The sequence below is a fragment of the Engraulis encrasicolus genome, chromosome 13 (genome assembly GCF_034702125.1).
Source record: "Engraulis encrasicolus isolate BLACKSEA-1 chromosome 13, IST_EnEncr_1.0, whole genome shotgun sequence".
NCBI lineage: Eukaryota > Metazoa > Chordata > Actinopteri > Clupeiformes > Engraulidae > Engraulis > Engraulis encrasicolus.
Window position 1 is genome coordinate 43,465,124 of NC_085869.1, and position 23,596 is coordinate 43,488,719.

The 23,596-nt window shown below is 43.9% G+C and overlaps 1 protein-coding gene across 3 annotated transcripts in view; it reads left to right on the forward strand.

Annotated features, from left to right (window-relative positions):
• Positions 1–23,596, forward strand: part of LOC134461223 (cystathionine beta-synthase-like protein) — a 29,161-nt gene that overhangs the window by 2,985 nt on the left and 2,580 nt on the right. For 2 of the 3 annotated variants that reach the window (XM_063213996.1, XM_063213997.1), the window contains exons 2-14: positions 4,847–5,298; positions 6,385–6,491; positions 11,216–11,350; positions 12,423–12,502; positions 13,225–13,429; positions 14,940–15,031; positions 15,842–15,967; positions 16,437–16,521; positions 16,653–16,758; positions 19,151–19,228; positions 20,132–20,266; positions 20,539–20,647; positions 21,230–21,314. In XM_063213996.1, the coding sequence (XP_063070066.1) occupies positions 4,871–5,298; positions 6,385–6,491; positions 11,216–11,350; positions 12,423–12,502; positions 13,225–13,429; positions 14,940–15,031; positions 15,842–15,967; positions 16,437–16,521; positions 16,653–16,758; positions 19,151–19,228; positions 20,132–20,266; positions 20,539–20,647; positions 21,230–21,314 (1,771 nt within the window). In that variant the 5' untranslated portion in view covers positions 4,847–4,870. Of the gene's footprint in view, positions 1–4,846; positions 5,299–6,384; positions 6,492–11,215; positions 11,351–12,422; positions 12,503–13,224; positions 13,430–14,939; positions 15,032–15,841; positions 15,968–16,436; positions 16,522–16,652; positions 16,759–19,150; positions 19,229–20,131; positions 20,267–20,538; positions 20,648–21,229; positions 21,315–21,725; positions 21,804–23,596 lie in introns of all 3 variants that reach the window. The other variant, XM_063213998.1, reaches the window with a different exon arrangement.

The following is a 23,596-nucleotide window of genomic DNA, read 5'->3' on the forward strand; positions in this document are numbered from 1 at the left end:
TATTTGGCAATAAGCAGCAAAGTTTCAATGAGCAGCATAATTGTAGTACCTACTCTGGTCACATCCTACACAGTACACCTTTAACTTTTACAAATCATAAGAATGTATGAAGTCAAGTCTAATGGAGAGTATTTTGAGTCAGACCTAATGCTAACTAAAGTTCTATCAATATTTCAGTAGCTATTTCCATAGGCTGTAGGCCATAGGCCATAGACTAGTAGTACAACCGACGTTATCAATGTTTTTGAAGGGAGGAGATAAGTATTCCATTAGGCAGTTACAGGTCATGGCTCTGTTTTATTTACAATAGCATTGTAAATGTTAATTGAAGTGTTTTTGTATCAGTTGGTTTCCTGTCCACTTGCCTACTAGGTACTAGGTGCGCTTGGCTTTGCGGATATTATGTTATCTCCATGTGATAATAAGACGGGGAGATGCTGCAATCCTGATGCACAGTTTGTTGCTAAATTGTGGTGTCATTTCTGTAAAAAAGGGCAAAACAATTTGGATGAGAAACCAGTAGTTTGTGAGTTGAACTTAAGGGCCCTACAGCGTGCTTGAAAACGTGGCACGAGCACGCGTTTGAGCACACGTTTAAGGTTGTGCTCAGTGCCAGCAAGTTTGTTCTATCACGTTTATTACGCGAGCTGTACTTGAGCACACGCGCGTCTCTGTTTTCAATTTGGCCAGGGGTCCTGGATGTGCTCAGAGTGCCTGGCTGCTTGGGGCTGTTGGTTGGTTGTGGTTCCATAGGGTGTGGGTGTGTAATTAAGCGGGCTTGCGGAGCAAGAGCAGAGCTCTTGCAGAGCAAGGCCCGATTATAGTAATCTCTAAGTCCTGTTAATTATTTATTATTGGTTCTCTTGTGCAGGGGCAGCAAAAATAGAAAATGGATATCCTCCTAGGCCTTTCGAGATAGAGACACCGTTCAAACACTAAAACGACCGGCTCGGCTTAGAGATCGCGTATATTAATAGGCTTTTCCGTGTCTCTTGTCGTTTTCCCGTTTTTGGCGATTTTGTGAAAGCCTGGGTCTCCATTGAAAACCATGGTGGAACCTTCATGAACGACAGTTCCGCCACTCTAGAGATTAGAGTGTAGGAGGCTTTTTCGGTCATAAAACATCAACACTTTCACCTAGAAATTTAGTTGACGCGTTGTTAGCGAGCTCTATGGCATGTCTCCAAATTGTGAAAGTTTCATCTCCCAACTCCCAATACTTTTTAAATGGCAGGTTTGTAAAAAAAACAGGCCTGGCTCTATGGAGAATCCCAGTCTTTTGAAAAGTGCCTTTTTCAAGAGATCAGCGCATGTCCCACACGGAGGTCCATTTGTGCCTGAAAATTTTAACCTATAAACTTCATTCAAAGACTGTTAGAGAGATCACAAGCATGACTCCGATCTGTGAAAAGGACACGTGCCAACTCCTTTTAGTTTTTTTACAACGATGTTGTAAAGACAAAAAACTCATTCTCATTTTCTCCCCTGTTAAAGGCTCAATACTAACTGTCTTTCAGTCAATCACAACAGGTGCAGCCAGTGAAGGATTCCATTTCAACTGTCACTGTCTCAAGATTCCATTCTTAACGAGCAGGTGCGAGCAAGCATTCTAGAAGCCTATTGTTCAGCTCTGCAATGCAATGTAATATAGTCTTGCTGGACTATGCATGACAATTAGCTGCTTGGCTTAGTGGTAATGCATGCTGCTGCATTGGAGAGATGGAGGTTGAGGGTTCGAAACCCGCCCAAAGCCATGTTGATTTTCTAAATTATATCATATGCAGCGTTCCTTGGCCGACTTAAAATGCCATGTATATCATTTAGTATGGATGGCAAATGTGCTGAATTACAGATATTGAGGTTGGGGGTTCGAAACCCAGTCAAAGCCATGTTGATTTTCAAAATTATATCATATGCAGTGTTCCTTGGCCAACTTAAAATGCCATGTATGTCATTTGGTATGCATGGCAAATGTGCTGGATTACAGATATGGAGGTTGGGGGTTCGAATCCCAGTCAAAGCCATGTTGATTTTCAAAATTATATCATATGCAGTGTTCCTTGGCCAACTTAAAATGCCATGTATGTCATTTAGTATGAATGGCAAATGTGCTGAATTAGGGATATGGGGGTTGGAGGTTCGAACCCCAGTCGAAGCCATGTTGATTTTCAAAATGATATCATATGCAGTGTTCCTTAGCCAACTTCAAATATCATGTATTGTATGTCATTTAATATCAATGGCAAAGGGGTTGGATTACAGATATGGAGGTTGTGAGTTCTAATCCCGCTCGAAGCCATGTTGATTTTCAAAATTTTATCATATGCAGTGTTCCTTAGCCAACTTAAAATACCATGTATGTCATTTAGTATATCCCCAAAACGCAGAGCTACAACACTTTCAAGATGGCTGAATCCAAGATGGCTGAATTGTTTGGCCCATAACTTCTGACTGGGTGGATGGAGTTTTTCCAAGATTTCTTTTAGCTTTGTTTTCTCAATAGTACTTTGTTTCATCTCTGCCCCAAAAGGCAAGCCCGCTTCCAGCATTTTCTGTGAGAATGCATTTCTAGTTATAGTTGGAAGTCTGTGTTGAGGGGGGGTGGGGGTGACGCCTGAGGGCGTGTAGTAGCTTATTCACTCGGTCCATGTTCCACCGCACACACACTCACACACACACACGCACTCTGAGAGGAATTTTGGCAGCCCATCAGTGTCTTGGCTCTGCAACGGCGGAGTCTTGTCCTGATCTGTCTCTGTTGCGTAACGGCACGAGGCTCACTTTATACGCACATACGTTCACAATAGCTTTGCCGCCCAGTGAAAACAATCCGATTGCTTTTTGCGTTGCGCAATACAGCATTGTGTCTGTTGAATTACATGTTTTGGTGTTTTCTCATAAAACCAGTGTCTGAACATTGTGTCTGTCTTTGCTCTTTGGTTTACATGAATATAAGCTTAATGTTGTTGTTGTTGTTACCAGGGGACCATTCCATCATTGGTGCTGAATTCAGTGGCGCTTACGCGCAAAAGCGGAGTTTCAACTAACAGCAGCTTAAACTTGAGGCAGACGCCGTTCCACCACTGAGGATCAGCTGTGTCTTGGCTAGTTTCACTTCAGCCGCGCTCATCAAAGCTGGCGTTGCGCTCGTGCACGTTGTACATGGGAAGTCCATATCAACGATTGTCGAAAATGCGATCATGTTGTAGACTCGGGCATGCCTTGTCAAATCAAGTCTTTATCGGAGATATTAGGCGACTATCTGTAGGTGAGCGGTAACGCAACCGCACTCTGATTGAGAGTCCGGCGTTCAATTCCCACCATGCGCAATGACAGATCATAACTCAATTATCAAAGGGAGAGTCTCGTCCGAACCTCGACTGCCATCATTTCAATGCGCAAAAATAAAATGCTTGCATCATCTAAGGTGTTTTAATCTTATCTTTCAGAAGAATTTGTTTTATGATAAATTAAGGCATAGACTAGGTAAAACGCTAGGCAGAGATCATTGAATCATTGCAATGCAAACTCCAAGCATCGGCGTCTGCAAGGTGGTTATCAGTACTGGACTGGGACCGAAAAGTGGCCCGGGCATTTTGGCATCGATCGGCCCAAACATGCACTCAAAGGCCACTTTCATACTCGGTATATCTTGACTGGCTGAATCCACTGTCTATATAACAACGAACCAATGGGCCTGCCCCTCTAATTTGTGAGCCAATTCCAAGGAAAACAACCACAAAACAACAATGTCGGCCCCTGGGGACTGTCGGCCCACCGGGAAAATGCCCTGTATGCCAGATTACCAGTCCACCCATGGTGGTTGTGAAGACGTTTTTTTTTATTGCCTATGCTGAAAATAGCCTAAAGGTCTACATTTAAGGTAGGCCTATTGGTAGACCTATTGCTTGACAGCAAATGAAGCCAGCCACAAAGCGACATCAAAGGAGAGAATAGGCAAAAGTATGTCATAAACTTTTCATTTCTAATATGTCGCCATGCAAGACTCGAACCCCGGTCGACCGCAGCGCAGCGCACCGCACCTCCCCACTGGGCCCTTCACGTCTTCATGTTCATGAAAGGAATTGTCCAATTTCATCTTAGTAAATCAACACTATAAAAGCTTTTAAAAATGTGCACATTATCAGAAATCCCCCGAAATGAAAGACAATGGTAACTATTTGTTTTTACTGGCATTATCACATCATAGACTATTAAAATAGAGTGACTGGTTCGCTTTGATCTCGTAAAATGATGGCGGGAATCAAGCGGAACGTGCCCGTTGTGACAGCTGTTTCCTACAGGTTCATGTTTTTTGCAACACTGATTCATTTAGCCTGGTGTTAAACCTGGGAGCTACCAGGTTAACGTTGGAGCATAAATTACCGTGGCAACTCAGCTGAGATTCAGGTTAGCAAGACTGATGGAACGGATGTGCGTCTAAAAATAGCGCAGTTTACCGACTTGAACTCGGATTTGGGGTTAGCGCCGTTGATGGAATGGTCCCCTGGTCCCCAGAGGTCTGGGGCCTATACTACAAAGCTGGTTCAGGATAAGTTTAGGTTAGGTTAAGAGGTAAATCATCTAATACAAGAGCTGTTCTATTAGATGATTTACCTCTTAACTTAACCTTAACTTATCCTGAACCAGCTTTGTAGTATAGGCCTCAGGTATTGCAATGAAGTGTCACAGCCTGTGTTTGTTTTGTCTGTGTGTCTGCCCGCAGTGTTTTGGTTTTTGTTTTTACCAACCAAACGCATATCATCACACGCATCTCGCATTGGCCATCTCTATCGCAGGTTGCCATCCCTGAATGCCATCTCTGATTGTATTTCCTCTTTTGCAGGAAGTTGGTTAAACAGGTGAAGCCATGCCCTCCGTGCCCTCTGCTAAAGACAATGGCGGCCTGGCCCACGTCTGCCCGCACGCCGCCAAGATGATGCTCCTGAAGGGCGAGGGCAATGGCATGGCAGAGGCCATCTTGAACGCCGACGCCAAGTCCAAGCTGCCACCCCTGATTAACAGTGGGGGCGGGGACCTCAAAATGATGGGCCTGAACGGCGACTCCACCAACGGCCATCACACGTCGTCGTCCAACGGCCATCACGCAAACGGAGAGAGCAACGGCGTGGCGAAGCACCACAAGGACGGAGACACAGAGAATGGCGTGGAGGAGGAGGAGGAGGAGGAGGCAGAGTCACCCTTGGAGAGGAAATGGATTCGTCCCGACCTGGCCAGCAGATGCACATGGAGGCTGGGAGGCCCAAACATCGGCTCCCCTCACACCCACCCAGAGAGGTAGGACGACAGGCCAGGGGTTGAGGGATTTTGTAAATAAGTTATTTAAAATAACGACTATGAACTGCTACTACTATTACTAACACTTGTACTACTAGTATTCATAGTTGTAGTAGTAGTAGTACCTAAGTAACTACCTTTTTATTTACAAAAAAAAACACTGCTTCTGTCTCAAATGTCTCAGTTTTCTACAGAAGAAGTGAAACTGGTTAACTGTTTGAATAACAGGACCTGAATGAATAAGAATATCCACACAGACTATGTATATAGTTTTTTATGGTCTTTACCAATAAAACGTGCAGGCTGAGCACAGAATTCTGCATGGTAGATGAAGAGAGCTTTGCTCAGACTGCGTCATTCACTCAGGGCAATTTAGGTGAAACGCTCAAGTGCGAACACGTTTTCCCTTTTCACCCAGTCATTATTAAACAGTTCTTTTTTTTTTGCCTTTGTGCTGTAAGTGTGTTTTGCCGTGTGCACAAGGCAGGCAACACCCATCTCACACAAAATTGCCGATCACGGTGACGCAGCAGTTTTTCTGGCGTTGGTTTTTGGTTTGCCAGGCCACTACCCACACCGGTTAGGCATGTAGCAAGTCTACAGTATCACACTCACTTACAGTAGCTACTCCCACTTCCTCATTCACACTGCTGCAATTACTCACTTGTGTGTCACAATACGAGCGGTTGTGAAATCTTACAAGCTTAAAAATGTCACCCTGAGTTAGATTGTTTTCCTCACCATGACTTTGTATAATGGTGGCAGTAATGTTTATATTATAGGTTTTTTTAAATGTTGCTTTCAGCAGTGCCTTTTATGGCGTCTCTTGTACCCTATCCAATACTTGAGCAATATAAACGTCCTTCCCTCCATCTTTTAAGACGAGGATTAGTAGAGTATCATTAATATATCCCGAGGGAAATTAAGGATTAAGGATATTGAAATAACACATTAAAGGTTCATTTTAAAAAATGCTTATCATTTGATTCTGTTTATTGCTGATCTATGAACTATGAATTCATCAATAAGCCACAGAGAATTTGTGAGTCAGTGTGTAATAACTGTGATGTCCTATTTCCCATTAAGGACAAAGCCTCCTCCCATCCTTCCCAACATCCTGCGGAGGATCGGAGACACCCCTCTGGTCCGCATCAACAAGATCTCCAAGGCTTTCGGCCTGAAGTGTGAACTCTGTGAGTACTGCTGGGACTTGATGCCATTTTTTTAACGTGGGGTTCTCTGAAGTGTTTTGAGTCGTGGTTTGGCATCACTTCCCATTTTGTTTCCTCTCCGAGAATTCACGCCAATGCCACATCAGCACAATTGCCTTTTCATTTAATGTCATTGTCATGAATACTGTGAAAAGATGGGCATATGACTTAGTCACTTGTCACATTTTTCACACATTATTAGTGTGGTGGTAGGCTCTACTGTATATACCAGGGCTAATCAAATGGGGGCCCTGGGGCCAGATGCGGCCCTTGGATGGGCAGGTTCTGGCCCCCCATAAGTTCAGAACAAAATGAAAACAAATGTGTGTGCTGTCTGTGGCCGTGTATAATTTGCTATCACTAAAACTTCAGATTGGGGATATCTCTACTATGCATTCATATGAGCGTGAAATCTTATCTAAAACAGTGTCATATGTAGATAATCCTAAAGCTACAAAGAAATAGAGAACCGAATATCTGTTCTGTCTGGACAGCTATTAGCTTATTGCGCGGCCTAACCTCAGACACTGTGCTGCTCACAGTTATACAAATTCTATGTCCGGCCCCTTCACTGGAGGGAATTTGAAAAACTGACCCTAGGTGACTTTTAATTGAATACCCCTGGTATATACTATCATATTATCATTTAATTAGCCAGACAATGCTCAGGAGTTTGACAGTGATATCCAATACACAATATTAAAAAAACATTTATAATAACATTTTTCAATTCATGGCAAAATAAAAAATGAAATATTCCACATATTAAATAGTCACAGACCAGACGTGATACCCATGCTGCTCCTTCTAGTTTGCACCCAGCGGTGTAGGAGTATACAGTTTGGCTACTCATGGTGGTCAGAAACATGTGCTTGGTGTAGGTAGCAGCCCTCAGCAGCTGCATCAGTAGCCCCCCAGCTGCACCCCCACCTCCCCAGCCCACCCCCCATGGAGTAGGGGCCGGTGCATGTGCTTTTGTAAGAAGGACCTAGAAAGAGGCCTCTCCTTCCGCCCTGCCAATCTGACTCGGTGTGTAGAAAGTGGAGAGCGTGCAACCTGCAGACAGACAATGGGGGGTGTCAGCAGCAGGCAGGAAGAAGGCCATTTTGCCCTGAGGTGTGCGTGTGCGTGTGTGCGTGCGTGTGTGCGTGTGTGTGTGTGTGTGTGTGTGTGTGACGGACAGGGAGGGGGAGGACTCAGGCTTCATGAGGGTGTTTTGGGACGTGAGAAGGCGTGGGGGGGGGTCAGATTTCAGCCTCTCAGCTGTGTACTGGGCTGTGTGGGAAAGCAACAGGTGTGCTGGAACGTGTGTGTGTGTGAGGCAGGGACTCAGAGAGTGCGTGTGCATGCACGTTTGTGGGTGTGCATGCATATGTTCTGATGAGTAGTGGGGGGTGTGTGTTTGCATATGGATAGACTTACTCACCCTTAACTGCTTACTGGTTGCAGCGTTTCAACATTCAGGGTTTACTTTATGCATGGGTTTTCAGGCAGTATCTCAGGGTAACTCACAGTTGGTGTAGTGTTGGGGATATAAAGAGAAAGTAAAAAGGTTCGCACCATTAGACCAAATTGAAAGCTCCTGATAAGCCCATTGTTGAGGCAGTTTGTTTTTGCTTCAACACATTTACAATGGAATAAACTGCTCCATGGAAACGAGCACTTTTGTTTTTCCAGGTAAGTTTTATTGCCAAGAGGACAAAGTGAGATAGTGGCTATTATTTAGCCGATCCAACACTAGTGCCAAGCCGTCACGGCACCACAATAGCTCCACTCCCTGCTATTTGGCACAGTGGAGGGACACACACCCCCCTCTGTACTTGTGAGCTGTAGGCTAGGCTTTTTTATCAGTCAACTGTTGAACTTCCGTCACTCCCAAATGCCACCACCACGCTATCGTGCCGAGTGCCATGCTTTCACCGTGATGTGCAAACATCAGACGTGATATCTAGCCGAAAGTCCCAAGCTGTTGTTTGTCTGACTTGTTTCCCCATCACAAATTGCATAACTCATCCAGGTGCTTCTAGGGCTCGTGCCACGTGTCTCTGGGTGATTTACAGTGTCTGAGGACAGCGAGGTCAGTGTGTCCTTGATGACTTTCCCACATGTGCCCACCGCCCCCCTACCCAACCTATTGCTTCCCACTCTGCCCTTATTAACGTTGGTTTCACGGCCAAAAAAAGATTGTGACTAGGTCTGGGTCTGGGTCTGGGTCTGGCCCCCTGCTTGGGGTTTGCTCCCCGCTGCCAGAAGAGTGAGTCAGGCTGAGGAGAACGTGCTGAAGGGAGTATGTTAAGGGGTGAACGAGGATGAGTGGGGTGAGGGGTGTTGTTGAACTGGAAAAAGCTTGTTCCCATGGGTGCTCACTAGCGAAGCAGTTGGGTATTCCAAGATGGTGGTCATGAAGAGCGCTAAATGAGATGAAGGGTCATTTTATTTAGTCCTGCGACGAGATCATTTCAAAGGTTTTACAGTTGGCCGACATACGTACAACATTAATGTAAAGTAACTTGACTTGAACTTGAAATTTGGTGTGTCCAAGGTGGACTTGGACACATTAAGGCTACCATATATGAGTGTTATGAGTGATGAGAAATTTGACTTTGCGTGAATGCACAATTTTAGCTCATTTTAAGAAATATCTTTTGTGTTCAGCCTGCGACTTAAATTCACAGGGGCTAAAATTTAGATCTTGGATTTGAGTTTGACATCCCAGGGATAAGGAGTAGCTGCGGCTGCTTGGGAATTGGTCTTGGAATCGGAATGGTTGATGGTTCAAATCCCATATCATTCATAGCTGTAGTGTCCTTGAGCAAGACTCCTAACCCCACTATAGATTCATAACCAATGCCCGGTTAAATATCCCGGTTGCTTGAGGGAAAATAAGCATTAGCCATATGTAATGACATGTGATGTAAAATTTAATTCAATAAGTTAATTCCAGAGTGAACCTCCCAATGAGGAATCACATGGCTTCATTTTCGTGGTAGAAAAAGACAACCATACTCTTAAGAAAAAAAAACGGCGTGCTGCAAGAACTACTCTTAATAGCTTGCCATGTGACTCTCACTACGCATTCTGGCAAGCCAGACTATAAGATGAAATTTGAAATAAATAGCATATTTTGCCAGTAGGGTTGGTATAGTTTAGTGAGCTTCCTTTCAAAGTGAAACGTGTTTGTGTGAAGAGGACTGGCACAGGTTGCCAGACTCACCCTTTTCTTGCTCCGGTGAGTGTCACCGAAAAGGTCGAGAGGATTGGATGGGCCCTTTCCGGGCGGCCCTGAAATCTTACACCCTGATCCCATCGAAAGAACCGGAGGGATGTTCCCATCCTGAAACAAGTGTTTGTTTGGCCAAGCGAATCTGGTGTCCGGGGTTTTTCATAGATAATTTTTCCTTTTTAATAATAAGTGGCTTAGAAAGGACTATAGCGCGAGCACATGCGACATCGGTAAAAACCTGAGTTAAGTCGGAGAGACTGGGAGCGAGCGAGTGTGTGTGTGTGTGTGTGTGTGTGGGAGGGGGGGTTGCTTTCTTAAAGCTGCCACATCAGCATTGTCCAGTTTCAACAAGGCAGCTCTGCTCGTTTGAATAGAGCTAAAGTCTCTTAGCTGGAGGACACCATGTGATTATTACAATTATAAACAAATGAATGCACTATGGCCGCCGCAACACATTGGCGTGCATCCTCGCAGGTGAACGGGTTCACTGTCCCTTCTGCATGAACCGCCCCCCCTCACACTGGCTTTAGGCTAAAGCCCTACAAATAAGCCCCCTGCTTTTTTGTTACTTTTTTGTTTGAGGGCCAAATGTCAAGACCTGGGCCCTGGATGATTGAAGTGGGTTAGCAGGGCTCAAACATGAGGGTGTGGGGGGAGTTTGTATGGCATTCCTGGAAACTTCATGTGAGCTGGATTGTTGGGTTTTTTCAGTATCTGATCTTCAGCGGATTGTGGTGCATTACCCCTCACACATGCGTGCTAGTTTGATCTTACGTGGGAACTGGAGACGGGATGGAGGGGGAGTTTTAAAGGCCTTCTACGTGACCCCCACCCCTTTCTTTGGTTGGACCCTAGTCCTAGCCTGTTCTTTGTTCTAGTCCCATTCCATTTTATATCCTCTGGATTCTGGTGGTATTTTCCCAATCTCCTTTGTGGGTGAAATCTGCTGCCCATTTCAGGTTGTAATGAAGCTTTTTTTTGCACACCTGCCCTGGCAGGTGTGTTGGATCAGATCAGAAAAGAACACTTGAAATCTTAAACTGCATAATATTTCAGAGCATCCTATTAATTTAGAATGCTTCAGTCGAAGAATGCAAAATGGCCAGTGTGCAGGGGGTTTTTTTTGTTAATAGTTTTTGTGATAAAGAGATCTGAGAAAGTTGCTTTTCATTTTCTCTTTTGCACAGGTGCAAAAATGATCCGCACATGTTACCGGGCGTTGACTGTGTTTATTGTTTGTCTTGTACACATTGACGGTTATCAATGGCAAACATATTTGACGCTTGAGTGAAGTGTCAATACTTGATAAGGGTTATAGTGGTTTGAAGCTTCCTGCTTCAACTTATTGCTACTTTATCTTCATCTCTTACATTGCCTACAGTGTTGCCAAATAAGCCTACAGTGTTGCCAAATAAGCCTACAGTGTTGCACTCAAACATAACACTAGTAAAATTGTCGGTCTTTCTCACACTTATATCCCTAGTGGCGAAATGTGAGTACTTCAATGCCGGTGGCAGTGTGAAGGACCGCATCGCCCTGCGCATGGTGGAGGACGCGGAGAGGGAAGGCACCCTCAAGCCCGGAGACACCATCATCGAGCCTACCTCCGGCAACACGGGTACGACCACACAACACCTACTGTGGACTCGGCTGTACACCACACACAGTGATTCGCACGAATACACAGGCATGAATAAACACCTTTGCAAACAGATAAACGTATCAGTCAACATCTGCCTGCTTTCATCATTTCCCTTTGCCCACCTACAGTGTTCTTCACTTCCTTGCACATATGTCCCACGTCTCATATACTCATGTGCTTTCTTTCTTTCTTTCTTTCTTTCTTTCTTTCTTTCTTTCTTTCTTTCTTTCTTTCTTTCTTTCTTTCTTTCTTTCTTTCTTTCTTTCTTTCCTTCTTTCCCCACCCAACACATAACCTAACCCCCTCCCATAAGAATCAGGGCCAAAAATTACTGCTGGCCTCCCAGGAAGCAGCTATTCTTCTTCTGCTTCTTCTTGCACAACTTCCCGTCTCCTCCTGTCCTAATACCGCCAGACTGTAGCTAATCGGGCACAACAGTGGCCTGCAGATAAGTGTTACAATATGCTGATGTTTATACACGGTAATGGCCAAAGCCCGTTTTGATCCAGGAAGCGGGGATATGGAGGGATTCTGCAGAAATGAGTTTTGTACAGGCACGTAGGCACTAGATATAGCACTAGACGCTTGTCTACGTCTTGGGTCCGAGCTGTAATATGGTAGAATCAACACTCGTAAGATTAAGAGGGCTTTATTGTTCACGGTGTGGAAATTCAGTTCTGATCTCATCTGATGCAGAGAAGGAGAGACTTTTTATTAGACGTTTATTTATTTATTTATTTTTGTTGTCATTACTCATGTAATACAGAGAAACAAAATTCGGTACTTCAGTTCTGACTATCCTCCAAATGTGAGGGCCCATGCAGAAGGCTCCTGGTTGAACGTGGTAGTCTGTAAAGAACCCGAGACAATCTGACTTTAGTGAAAAATTCCCTTATTTTAATGGCCTACACTTATCAACTGCAAATCAGTCTTCATCAGGGCAAACAGTTGTGCATGCTTGTCCTGCGTTTGTCTCTAGGGCCATACTAGACTGCTATAGGTTTTGGCTGTTGGTTTAACTCTGTCCTCTCATGGTGTTTCTTCATAGGCATCGGGCTGGCTCTGGCTGCAGCCGTCAAGGGATACCGCTGCATCATCGTTATGCCAGAGAAGATGAGCATGGAGAAGGTGTGTGTTTGTGTCTGTGTGTGTCTCTCTGTGTGTGTGTATAGACACAGAGAGTGGTCTGACTGTATGTGTGTGTTATTTATATATGTGAAAGTGTGTTAAACCTCTTAATGTCCATTCAGTAGGTTAATCCTCTTTCATGTCCTCTTGTTGGCTGTAAGTAGCACTAATGGGGGTGTGGCTCCCCTGTGTGTAGAGGGGTAGTAGTAGAGAACCGATACTTAATTTACTCCAACGGTCATCAATGTGTCCAGCAGCATACAGACATAAACCATATATATATATATATTGCACAAATCCAACATGTGTGTTCATAAGACTCGTTCAAACCAAAGCACCACAAGATGCCTCCGCTCCATTCCATTCACATTTCACTTATTTTACTAGGTCAGGTACTGTAGTAGAGGAAGCCACGAAGTTTAACCTAGCGGCAACCTAGAGCAATGAACACATGACGTCAGCCTTCCTCATCCTCATTCCGTCTGTGGTTTAGCAATTGCGTAATGTGCATATTATCTCACAACCCCAAACAGAGTAGAGGTTGGGTAAATTTAAAAAAATGTACCAGTCTAAAGTGGAGTGATCAAATCTTAATGCTGCGAGGTCTTCTTGGTATGGGATGACTGTTTTCACTAAGGGAAATAAACCGGCCGACTAATACGTCTTTCGATCGAAGTGAAGAAGTAAAGTGTGTGTCTCTGTGTCCGTGTGTGTGTGTCCAGGTGGACGTGCTGCGTGCGCTGGGTGCGGAGATCGTGCGCACTCCCACGGCGGCTCGCTTCGACTCCCCGGAGTCCCACGTGGGCGTGGCCTGGCGTCTGAAGAACGAGATCCCCAACGCCCACATCCTGGACCAGTACCGTAACCCTAGCAACCCCCTGGCCCACTACGACACCACCGCCGAGGAGATCCTGGAGCAGTGCGGAGGTGAGGACCGTGTGTGTGTGTGGTGTGGTGTGTGTGTTGTGTGTGGTGTGTGTGATGCTCCAATAAAATGGTGAGCTCAAGTGTGTGTGTCTGTGTGAGGGTGACTGTGTAAGATATGCTGTGGACATGGTCACATAAAATGGTACTCCAAAAGTATTTTTGTAAATTAAATACTTCATCATAGAGCAGTGTGGAGGTGAGAACTTTTCTGCTCAGATCAGTGCGAGAAATGATGACGATGAATTGGACTGTTGGAATGGGAAGGTCAAAAATGGGATGGCAAGATTTTTTGTATTTATGTACACTATTTTTTTTTCTTTACTTGCATGTGAACACTTGGAGGAGTAAGAGTTAAGAGCTAACCTATCATGGCAACGGGCAGTAGGTCATACTACCCCAGTACAAAGTGTTAAAGATGGTTTAGTCGACCCGGAGGTACAGTAGTTGAAAACCTCATAGTATGCCCAGGGCTTCATTTCCTTAATTAAACAAACGCCAACGGTCCTTACTTTGTATCGGGTTTACAACCAGAGATAAACCAAGTACCGGTAGGCTTTTGTAGTACATGTCACAGTACAGACGGAAAATAATGTAGGAAGAAAGCAAAGTAGTGTACTCATCACTAAAGTACTGGTTTCCCATTTTCTAGATCTTAGACTTATGTGTTACTCATGGGTCCATAACTGAACTACCATTGTACTACACTACAATCACATTGCACAGTCTTTAGGAAATCATGTAATACTAAAGGGTGTGTTCTTTCAATTCATAGTAAAGTGCTCCAATGGTGAAGGGAGCACATGACGAGGCTACTACCATATGTAATGACATGTTACTGTACCAAGATTCAAGAGACATTCAAGGAGTTTATTGCCATTGTCAATGAAGTCAACAAAATTGTGGGTGGAGCAACAACAAACACTGCACTACTTGAAGTAGGCCTATAGAAGTAACCAAAAAGAAGTAGTCAAATAAAGTCTAAATTCATGAAGTATATCATGAAGTATAATAAATGAAAGTAAATAATAGTAATAATATGATTAATAATAAATTAATCCAGTAAATCAAACAGTAAAAAACGAGATCCCCTCCCCACAATTCAAGGTTAAAACCCTGTGCTGTGGATATTTTTAAGGTGCACAACACACACCCACACACCCACACACCCAGTGGTGTAGTCTACGTAGAACGCGGGTATACGGAGTATACCCACTTCAAAATTTCAGGGACTTCAGTATACCCACTTAAAATGGATTGATCCATTATTTTGAATTGCACCAATATATACAGTATACCCACTTCAAAAAAATTCTCAAATATACAGCATACCCACCATAAAAATGTAGACTACACCACTGCGCGCACACACACACACACACACACACACACACACACACACACACACACACACACATCCATGTATGAATTAACAAATCAATAGGATGTTACAGTAAGGTCTTTCCCGGTCTCCGTACTGAGAGTTCCCCTTGTATCGTTCTCTTGTCTCCAGGTCAGGTTGACATGCTGGTGGCAGGAGCAGGCACCGGTGGCACCATCACCGGCATCGCTCGCAAGCTGAAGGAGAAATGCCCCCACGTCAAGGTGAAGCCTTCATGCCAGCTGTTTGCTGTGTCACACTGATTGTGACACAGGGCTGCTGACTAATCTCATGTTACTGGAATAACTTGCTGAACTCTGCTGTTTTCCTTTTCCCGTTTAAGTTCCTTTAAATGGAGTGTATAATGCATTTCAGCATTTACGCATGTCAGTGAGTAAGATGATTAGTACGAATGAATGAATCAGAGCTGCGAGCTGGCTTGTCCCCAGTCTGAATAGCTGACGAAGACTGTCTTGAGTTCAAACAGTTACAGCCTGTAGGCAGAACCTCATAGAAAAATCAAATCTAACAAATGTTGCATAAAAAAATGTTGCTTTAAAATCTGCTAACATTACCGGAAAAAGCTTTTTTTGGGGTGCTTTTCTTGACAGCGTCGTTGCTAACTAAATTAGCAACTTACTTGGTTGCAATGCAATTTCCCATTGATAGTAGTGTGAGGGATGCATGCACATCCAGTAAAACAGTGGCTGGATCAGACAAAGACGTGTAAAAGAAGAAGGAAAAATCTGCACACTGTTGCTGCTCACCGATTTATTAAACACGTTTCGACCTCAGGCGGTCTTCGTCAGGTGTATAGGTGAGCCTATACCTAGACCTATACACCTGACGAAGACAGCCTGAGGTCGAAACGTGTTTAATAAATCGTTGCGCGGCAACAGTATATTTTTCCTTCATATTTCCTGCATATTTTTCCCTCTTCAATTTCCCATGGATGACCTACTAGTTTGCTAACGGTACCAACGATTCTTTCGAGAAACGGGGCCCTGAACTCCAATGTTGATTGTCTGTGTTAGATTGTTGGCGTGGACCCTGAGGGCTCCATCTTGGCAGAGCCAGAGGAGCTGAACGTGACGGATAAGACCCAGTATGAGGTGGAGGGCATCGGCTACGACTTCATCCCCACCGTGCTGGACCGATCTGTAAGTGTATTGGTTAGGGAGTTGGAGTTTAGATCACAGGGTTGCAGATTCAATCCCCACCCTCACAAATCCTTTCCTCCAGGGCTCGAAATGAGTTTTTGTTAAATCACCAGCCAAAATGGATAGTAGATGTTAATCGTACTAGCCAAGCACACACTCACTACTGGGTTAAAGTGGCTGGTGAGTTTTCTATTCTACCAGCCAAAACTTAACTTTCACCAGGATTTGGTTGGTTGGCTGGCATTTGTTAATTTAGAGCCTTGCCTTGGCTGAAGTGCCCTTGAGCAAGGCGTCTAACTCCCCCGCACTGATACAGGGACTGTAACCAATACCCTGTAATATAATGTATTTATTACATGTTCATACTTAACATTAACTCTGAGTCTTATTTTTATCTCAATACTTTGGTAGGATCACACTCCTGTCTATAAAACGCTTTAAAAAAGCATTTCTTGTATGTTCTGTGTAGGTGATTGACCGCTGGGCCAAGTCGAATGACGAGGAGTCGTTTGCCATGGCACGCATGCTCATCAGAGATGAAGGACTGCTGTGCGGTATGCATGCCCAGATATTCCCACTCATGGACGCACTCATCTGTGCCCCACATCCCTCTATATAGTATATTGTATACTACATAAACCAGCATGTCAACCTCTGATTATTTGGTGGCATCTCTGCTCTGCAGGAGGCAGTTCTGGGACGGCCATGTCCATTGCTGTGAAGGTGGCCAAGGAGCTGAAGGAGGGCCAGCGCTGTGTGGTCATCCTGCCCGACTCCATTCGCAACTACATGTAAGCCTACTACTACTACTCCTACTAGTACTCCTACTACTACTACTACTACTAGTACTCCTACTACTACTACTCCTCCTACTACTACTCCTCCTACTACTACTAGTCCTAGTACTACTAGTCCTACTAGTACTCCTCCTACCAGAGATGGGACCAAGTCACTAATTTGCAAGTCGCAAGTAAGTCTCAAGTCCTTCCAATCAAGTCAGAGTCAAGTCACAAGTTATGACACATTTGACCAAGTCAAGTCCAAGTCCAAGTCATGCCAAAGCCAAGTCAAGTCAAGTCCAAGTCCAAGTCGTGCCAAAGCCAAGTCAAGTCCAAGTCCAAGTCTTATTTTTTCCAAGTCATTAACAAGTCACCTTGTATTATATGTGCAATATTGACAATTACCTTTGGTCATAAATTCATTACCTCTCCACACTGCTTTGCATGTCCCCCTTCGCCAGTCATGTCCCGAAAATCGACCATGGTATACTATGATTTCATTTTTTTGAGCATGGTTCGGCATTGGTTTTTGGTTTTACTAAGTTTAACTATAAATTGAACCATGGTTTTACTCTGAAAACTAACCATGGTTTTACCACGGTTTATAATGATTCATTAAATTACTTTCATCTTTTATCCAACGCATATATTGGTGACAGTCCTTTGAGCAATATTGGGTTAGGTGCCTTGCTCAAGGGCACTTCAGTCATGGATGGAGATGTAGGAAGAGGTGGGTTTAAGGGTGGGATTCAAACCTGCAACTCTGTGATCTCCAGCCCAACTCCCTAACCATTACAGCACGGCTGCAGACAAGCTTTCATGTTTGTTTGGGTGACCATGCAACCCACAATTGATCATATATATTTTTTAGCATGGTTTTTGACTATGGTTGAAGGTAAATCATTTTTTTTTTCTTTCATGCATTTTTTTTCACACACAAAATGCAAAAAAAAATATTCATTGACTTGGAGCACAATTGCAAGTCATTGCAAGCTAAAACTGTCAAGTCGAGTCAAGTCTCAAGTCAATAGCGTACAAGTCGAGTCAAGTCACAAGTCACTCCTAATATTGGCAAGTCAAGTCTCAAGTCGAGTCATTTGTGACTCAAGTCACAAGTCAGTCCGAGTCACAAGTCACAAGTCCACATCTCTGCCTACTACTACTACTACTCCTCCTACTACTACTCCTCCTACTACTACTAGTCCTAGTACTACTAGTCCTACTAGTACTCCTCCTACTACTACTAGTCCTAGTACTACTACTACTACTACTACTAAGCTTACTACTACTCTTACTCTTACTCTTACGCACCCACTGTGGCTACAGTATCTGAGAAGCTGCTCTGAGTAACGAGTTGCAAGGCAACACACAGGAATTTAAAGTTCTGCAGGGTGTTATTTTTGTCCTTAGTGCTCATCGGTGTAGGGATCCTCAGAATTAGGTCTATTAAAGAGGATTCGAGGCACTCAAGATTGTTATTTTTTTAATTATTATTTGGCAGAAATGTCCAGAATAAGGTCTAGGATGGCGAGACGTGCTGCAGGCATCTTTTAGTTTAATAAAGTTTGCTCAATATCTGTTGGTTTATGCTTACAGTGTTTCACAGCAGTTTTGCATGAGAAAAATGCACCAGGTGTTCCAAAGTTTCAGTGTTTCTGGAACGCTGACTCCTTATCTATTGTGTGGGGAGAAGTTACTTTCTATGATCATAACACTTACCTTCACAACAGCATTTTCTAAAAAGTGGTTGAGGGAGATCCTGTAACTGCAGGTCATGGCCTAATGGTCTGTACTACCTGATGTGTGCTTTAGTCACCTCCTGATTAACAACTGTGGAGGCATACAACTGCTACAGTGTGTAAATAGAAATTTGTTAGATTGGACTCCCTTGCTAAATACATTATCACTACTGTGTAAGACTTATTCCTGAATGTTAAAAAAGCAATCAACTTTTTACCCCAAACTTTTACCCAAATTTAAATCAGGAAACCGATGCTTTTGCAGATTATGCCTTCATCAGTGTGGCATGTACAATCAGCAGTAAAACCTGTAGAAACAGAAACCGTCTGATTTTTTTTCTCCTAGTTTGTTGCTTGAAGTACAAAGCTCTTGAGTCAGCTCAGTCAATTAGTCAAGAAAGTTTCCCTGAAAGTATCCTTGCTGTGTCAGCTGTAGGGCTCGTCCCAAACAGGTTCTACATCCTAACCCCCACATTATATATGTTGTCCCTTGCTGGTCCAAGCAATTTACAGATTATCCATTCTAACCCCCATGCTATGCTGTGTCCCTCTCAGGTCCAAGCATCAGATTATCCATTCTGTCCCCCATGCTATGTTGTGTCCGTTGCAGGTCCAGGCAGCAGATTATCCTGTCTAACCCCCATGCTTTGTTGTGTCCCCTGCAGGTCCAAGCATCTGAGTGATAAGTGGATGTGTGAGAAGGGTTTCCTGAAGCCTGAGGACCTGATGATCAAGAAGCCCTGGTAAGTCACGGCGTCACAGAAAGCATTTCCTTGTAGCCAGCCCAACCGTGAACACTGAGGGACCAGATGTGGACTGTGGGGCTAAACATGTACTCATTCATTCATGAACAATGATAAGTTTTGTGCTCAGAAAAGTCAAAAAAACAAAAGGGAAGGAAGGCAGAAATTCCATTGTTATTAATAGTAGTTGAAGTATTGTAATGAAGATACTACCATAACTACCATGTTGCTGTCCTTAAGAGAGCAAGTGAGTGCAACTGAATGCTGCTAGCCGTTGCCATTTGTGTTTGTTCTGGATGTTTGGTTGGCCACGTGCTGACGTCAAGTACACGTTTCTGGTCATCTCATAAACTGAGTTATGTAGGTCACTGTCATGTATGCGAATGATTTGTGTAGAGAAGTGCCAGTCAGGCCACATCTGTAGCGAGTGTTGCGTGACTTTCTTTAAGATCAGGTTTGCAAAACATGGTAAGCATGTGGCGAATGTGCTTTCACAACCGGGATAGCTGCCACGCTAGTTTCTCCTGTGAATGAATCACAAAGAGATATTTTATCATTTTCATTTCATTTCTTTCATTACTTTTGTATTGTATTTTTCCCCCTTGTCTCCTATTTCTTTTACCATTTTCTTTCATTACTTTGTTTTTGTTCATTTCATTTCTTCTTGATGTAATTTTTTTTCTTTCAGTCTCCCACTTTCCTATGCTTCTCTCTCTCTCTCTCTCTCTCTCTCTCTCTCTCTCTCTCTCTCTCTCTCTCTCTCTCTCTCTCTCTCTCTCTCTCTCTCCCCCCTACACACTACACATGCCGTTCATTTATTTATCTAAACACACAGAGTTTTACTCTATACCCATATAATGAGACATAGTAATAGAAATATCCTCTGCATGTGTCTCTCCACAGGTGGTGGAACCTGACTCTCCAGGTGCTGCACCTGTCTGCTCCCCTGACGGTGCTCCCCACGGTCACCTGCCAGAAGACCATCAAGATCCTCAAGGAGAAGGCCTTCGACCAGGCCCCCGTGGTAGACGAGACCGGGTAAGCCTGCTGTTCTGCCAGGGACACTGACCATGTTGAAAACGTATCACTTTGTTAAAATTGAAATATATGGGCGCTAATGTAGGAAGTAAGTTGCTTTCTGTTACTGATTGTAACATGTGCATTTTGCTTTCTGTTACTATTGTGTTACTGTTGGTATTTTAACATGGCAGCTATGCAAATGTCTGTGGAAATGAGATCTATGACCCTACCAGGTAGGTACCATAAAAGTGTGAATGACCATGTCACTGTGTCCCTCCTCTCCTCTGTAGGGTGATCCTGGGTATGGTGACGCTGGGGAACATGCTGTCCTCCGTGCTGGCCGGCAAGGTCAGGCCCTCAGACCCCGTCATGAAGGTGCTTTACAAGCAGTTCAAAATGGTGAGTGTCTCCTGAGAGAGGCGTGTGTGTGTGTGTGTGTGTGTGTGTGTGTATGTGTGTGTGTGTGTGCGCGTGTGTGTGTGTGTGTGTGTGTGTGTGTGTGTGTGTGTGTGTGGTGTGTGTGTGTGTGTGTGTGTGTGTGTGTGTGTGTGTGTGTGTGTGTGTGTGTGTGTGTGTGTGTGTGTGTGTGTGTGTGTGTGTGTGTGTGTGTGTGTGTGTGTGTGTATGTGTGTGTGTGTGTGCGCGTGTGTGTGTGCATGCACGTGTGAGACCATGTCTATGTCGACAATTTGGACACTACGCAACAGATGATGATGTCCCGTAGTTGAAGGAGATCAGCTTCACTTTTAAAGTTGTTGTTTTTGTAGGGCAGCAAGCACTCTGAGAGGTTTCTTTGTTTAGTGTATTTGGACAGGAGATAGAGATGCCTTTGTTGATCAGTACTGGAGACGACTAGTTGTTTTTCTTCGTCAGAAAGGTGGTGGGTTTAAGATTACATAATCTAATACCTGTTTTTCGTTCTTTCTTTCTTTCTTTCTTTCTTTCTTTATTTCTTTCTTTCTTTCTTTCTCTCTCTTTCAGGTCCGGCTGACTGACAACTTGGGCAAGCTCTCTCGTATCCTGGAGACAGATCACTTTGCCCTGGTGGTGCACGAGCAGATTCAATGTGAGTGTTCTTTCTTTCTTTCTTTCTTTCTTTCTTTCTTTTTCTCTCTCTCTCTCTCTCTCTCTCTCTCTCTCTCTCTCTCTCTCTCTCTCTCTCTCTCTCTCTCTCTCTCTCTCTCTCTCTCTCTCCCCTGCCGATATGAGAAATGGCACAGCATGAAATAACGGGTTGTCCTCTGCGGTCTAAGACCGTTCTCTCTAAAGTGCTTTTACAGTTCATGCCAGATGTGGCACGAGGCCTCCAGAACTTCAGTTCAGAGTAGATGACCAGTTTTGATAGCCACTGTAGCACCCCCTAGTGGCTCCTTTCAACTCAAACACCTGTACAAAGCAAAGCAAAGCCAGAGTGGCTGATGAGAGCGGCTCCTGTGTTGTGTGACCCATAGTGCATGCCTTTTGTGTCCATTTGTAGCTGTTGACTGTAGGGCCGCAGCAGACAACTCTGGTCCAGTGAGTGAGTCCCCAGAGATCTACGTGATCAGTAGGTAGGGTGCGTGTTGCTCACCGAGCCCCCTCACCAGAGGGCCAGCATTTAATGATGCTGACTTTACGCTACTCTTCTGCTCTTGCTGGGGCTTGCATTTAACTTCTGGCCTCGTACTGTGCTTTCCATCTGCTGTCAAAGGGAAAGTGCAATATGTTTCACAGACATGGAACATGATCTACACTTTGTTAGACATTGGGTATGAGGTAACACTTTATTTTATTGATACATCTATAAGCACTAATACATGCAATGTTAATGCCTGCATAAGTAACTTGTAAAGGGCGGGTTATACTTCTTTTCAGTGTCACGCAGTGAGCTTTGACGCAGCCATGATGCAGTTAATTCTGGTTTTACTGCGCGGTTCACTGCATCACGACGCAGGGACGCTGATCTCGAGGCATAAACCACCCTTAAGGCATGTACTAAGCAATCGTTAAGGCCTACTAGGTCCTTACTAAGGTTAAATTGGTAATAAGTCCTTTATTGTGCCTGAACAAGACATTTGCGAATACATGCCTGACAAATGTTTGATTTTGCTTTGTACATGCCTTACAAGTTACTTATACAGGCACATTGTATGTATTAGTGCTAATAGATGTATCCCTACAATAAAGTGTTACCGGATATGATTTATATCAAAGTGTTTTTTTGTTGTTGTTTTTTTTATGTTTGTTTGTTTTCTGGATTACAACATGGTGGCAGTGGCAAAATGGGAGTGTTTGGTAGATTGGAATTCTGTCTTTTAATGGCTCCCTTTATTTGTCTCACTGTCTCTCTTGCCGTTTCCATTATGTCGTATTCCAGAAAGCTGCCATATCCATGTTTTAGAGCAGGGGTGGGGAACAGTTTGCATTTGAGGGCATATGTTTTCATATTCAAGGTGGCCAGCTTTACATTAGACCCCACCTTTACTAGGCCCTCTGAAAATTTTACGGAATTGTATTGCAAATGTAATTTTTTCCAAGATTTCGTTACAAAACATGTCATGTTGCATGTGAAACTGCATATCATTATATCGGGGAACGGGTAAGACGGCCTTAAAGGCCGTAAACAGTAGGTTCCCCACCCCTGATTTAGACACTTTTCAAATCTCTTTATGTGCCTGTTTGTTCCGGAAGAGAAGCTATTTAAGTAAGAGCTTTCATTTCCTATTTTTTTTTATGGTCAACATGTTCTACTCCAGCAATGTCTGCCGGTTTAGACACTTTTCAAGTCTCATTAATCATTTGTTTTGGCATTAAGAATCTAGTTTGTTGGGGGCTTGCAGATGTCCAAATAAGGGTGTGTAATGTTGGGCAGAGGATGTGAGCTGATCTGCTGGGGTAGATATGGCACTGATTAGGCTCCTGATGTTGCGTTAATTAAATGCAGTTAAACAGTGTAAGAAAGAACGCATATTTCCCCCCTTACAACGGTGGGCACGATGTGTGATTTGGCAAGGAGAAGACTGTCTGCAAAGCGTCTCAAATTTCCAAGTATGTAACAGGGCTTAGGCTAAAGCTAGGCTCAAGCTTCCCGTCTTTAAAAATAGTGTCTGATTTTGACGTCGCCTTGTGCCTCACATATAAAGAGAATCACAACTAATCAGTGTTATCCCTGCTCGTAAACACTGAGGTAATGCCCAACGTTCTATTTTTAGTCGTAAATATCTTAGAACGTAGCACACGGCAAGGAAATCTTGCCCGACAATCGCTTACGTTCCACCAATTGCCGTGAAGGGTTTTTCAGACGAGAATTGTGCCCGTAGCCGTGCATGTACATGACATTACTGGTTGATGAACGTGGATGCACTAAAC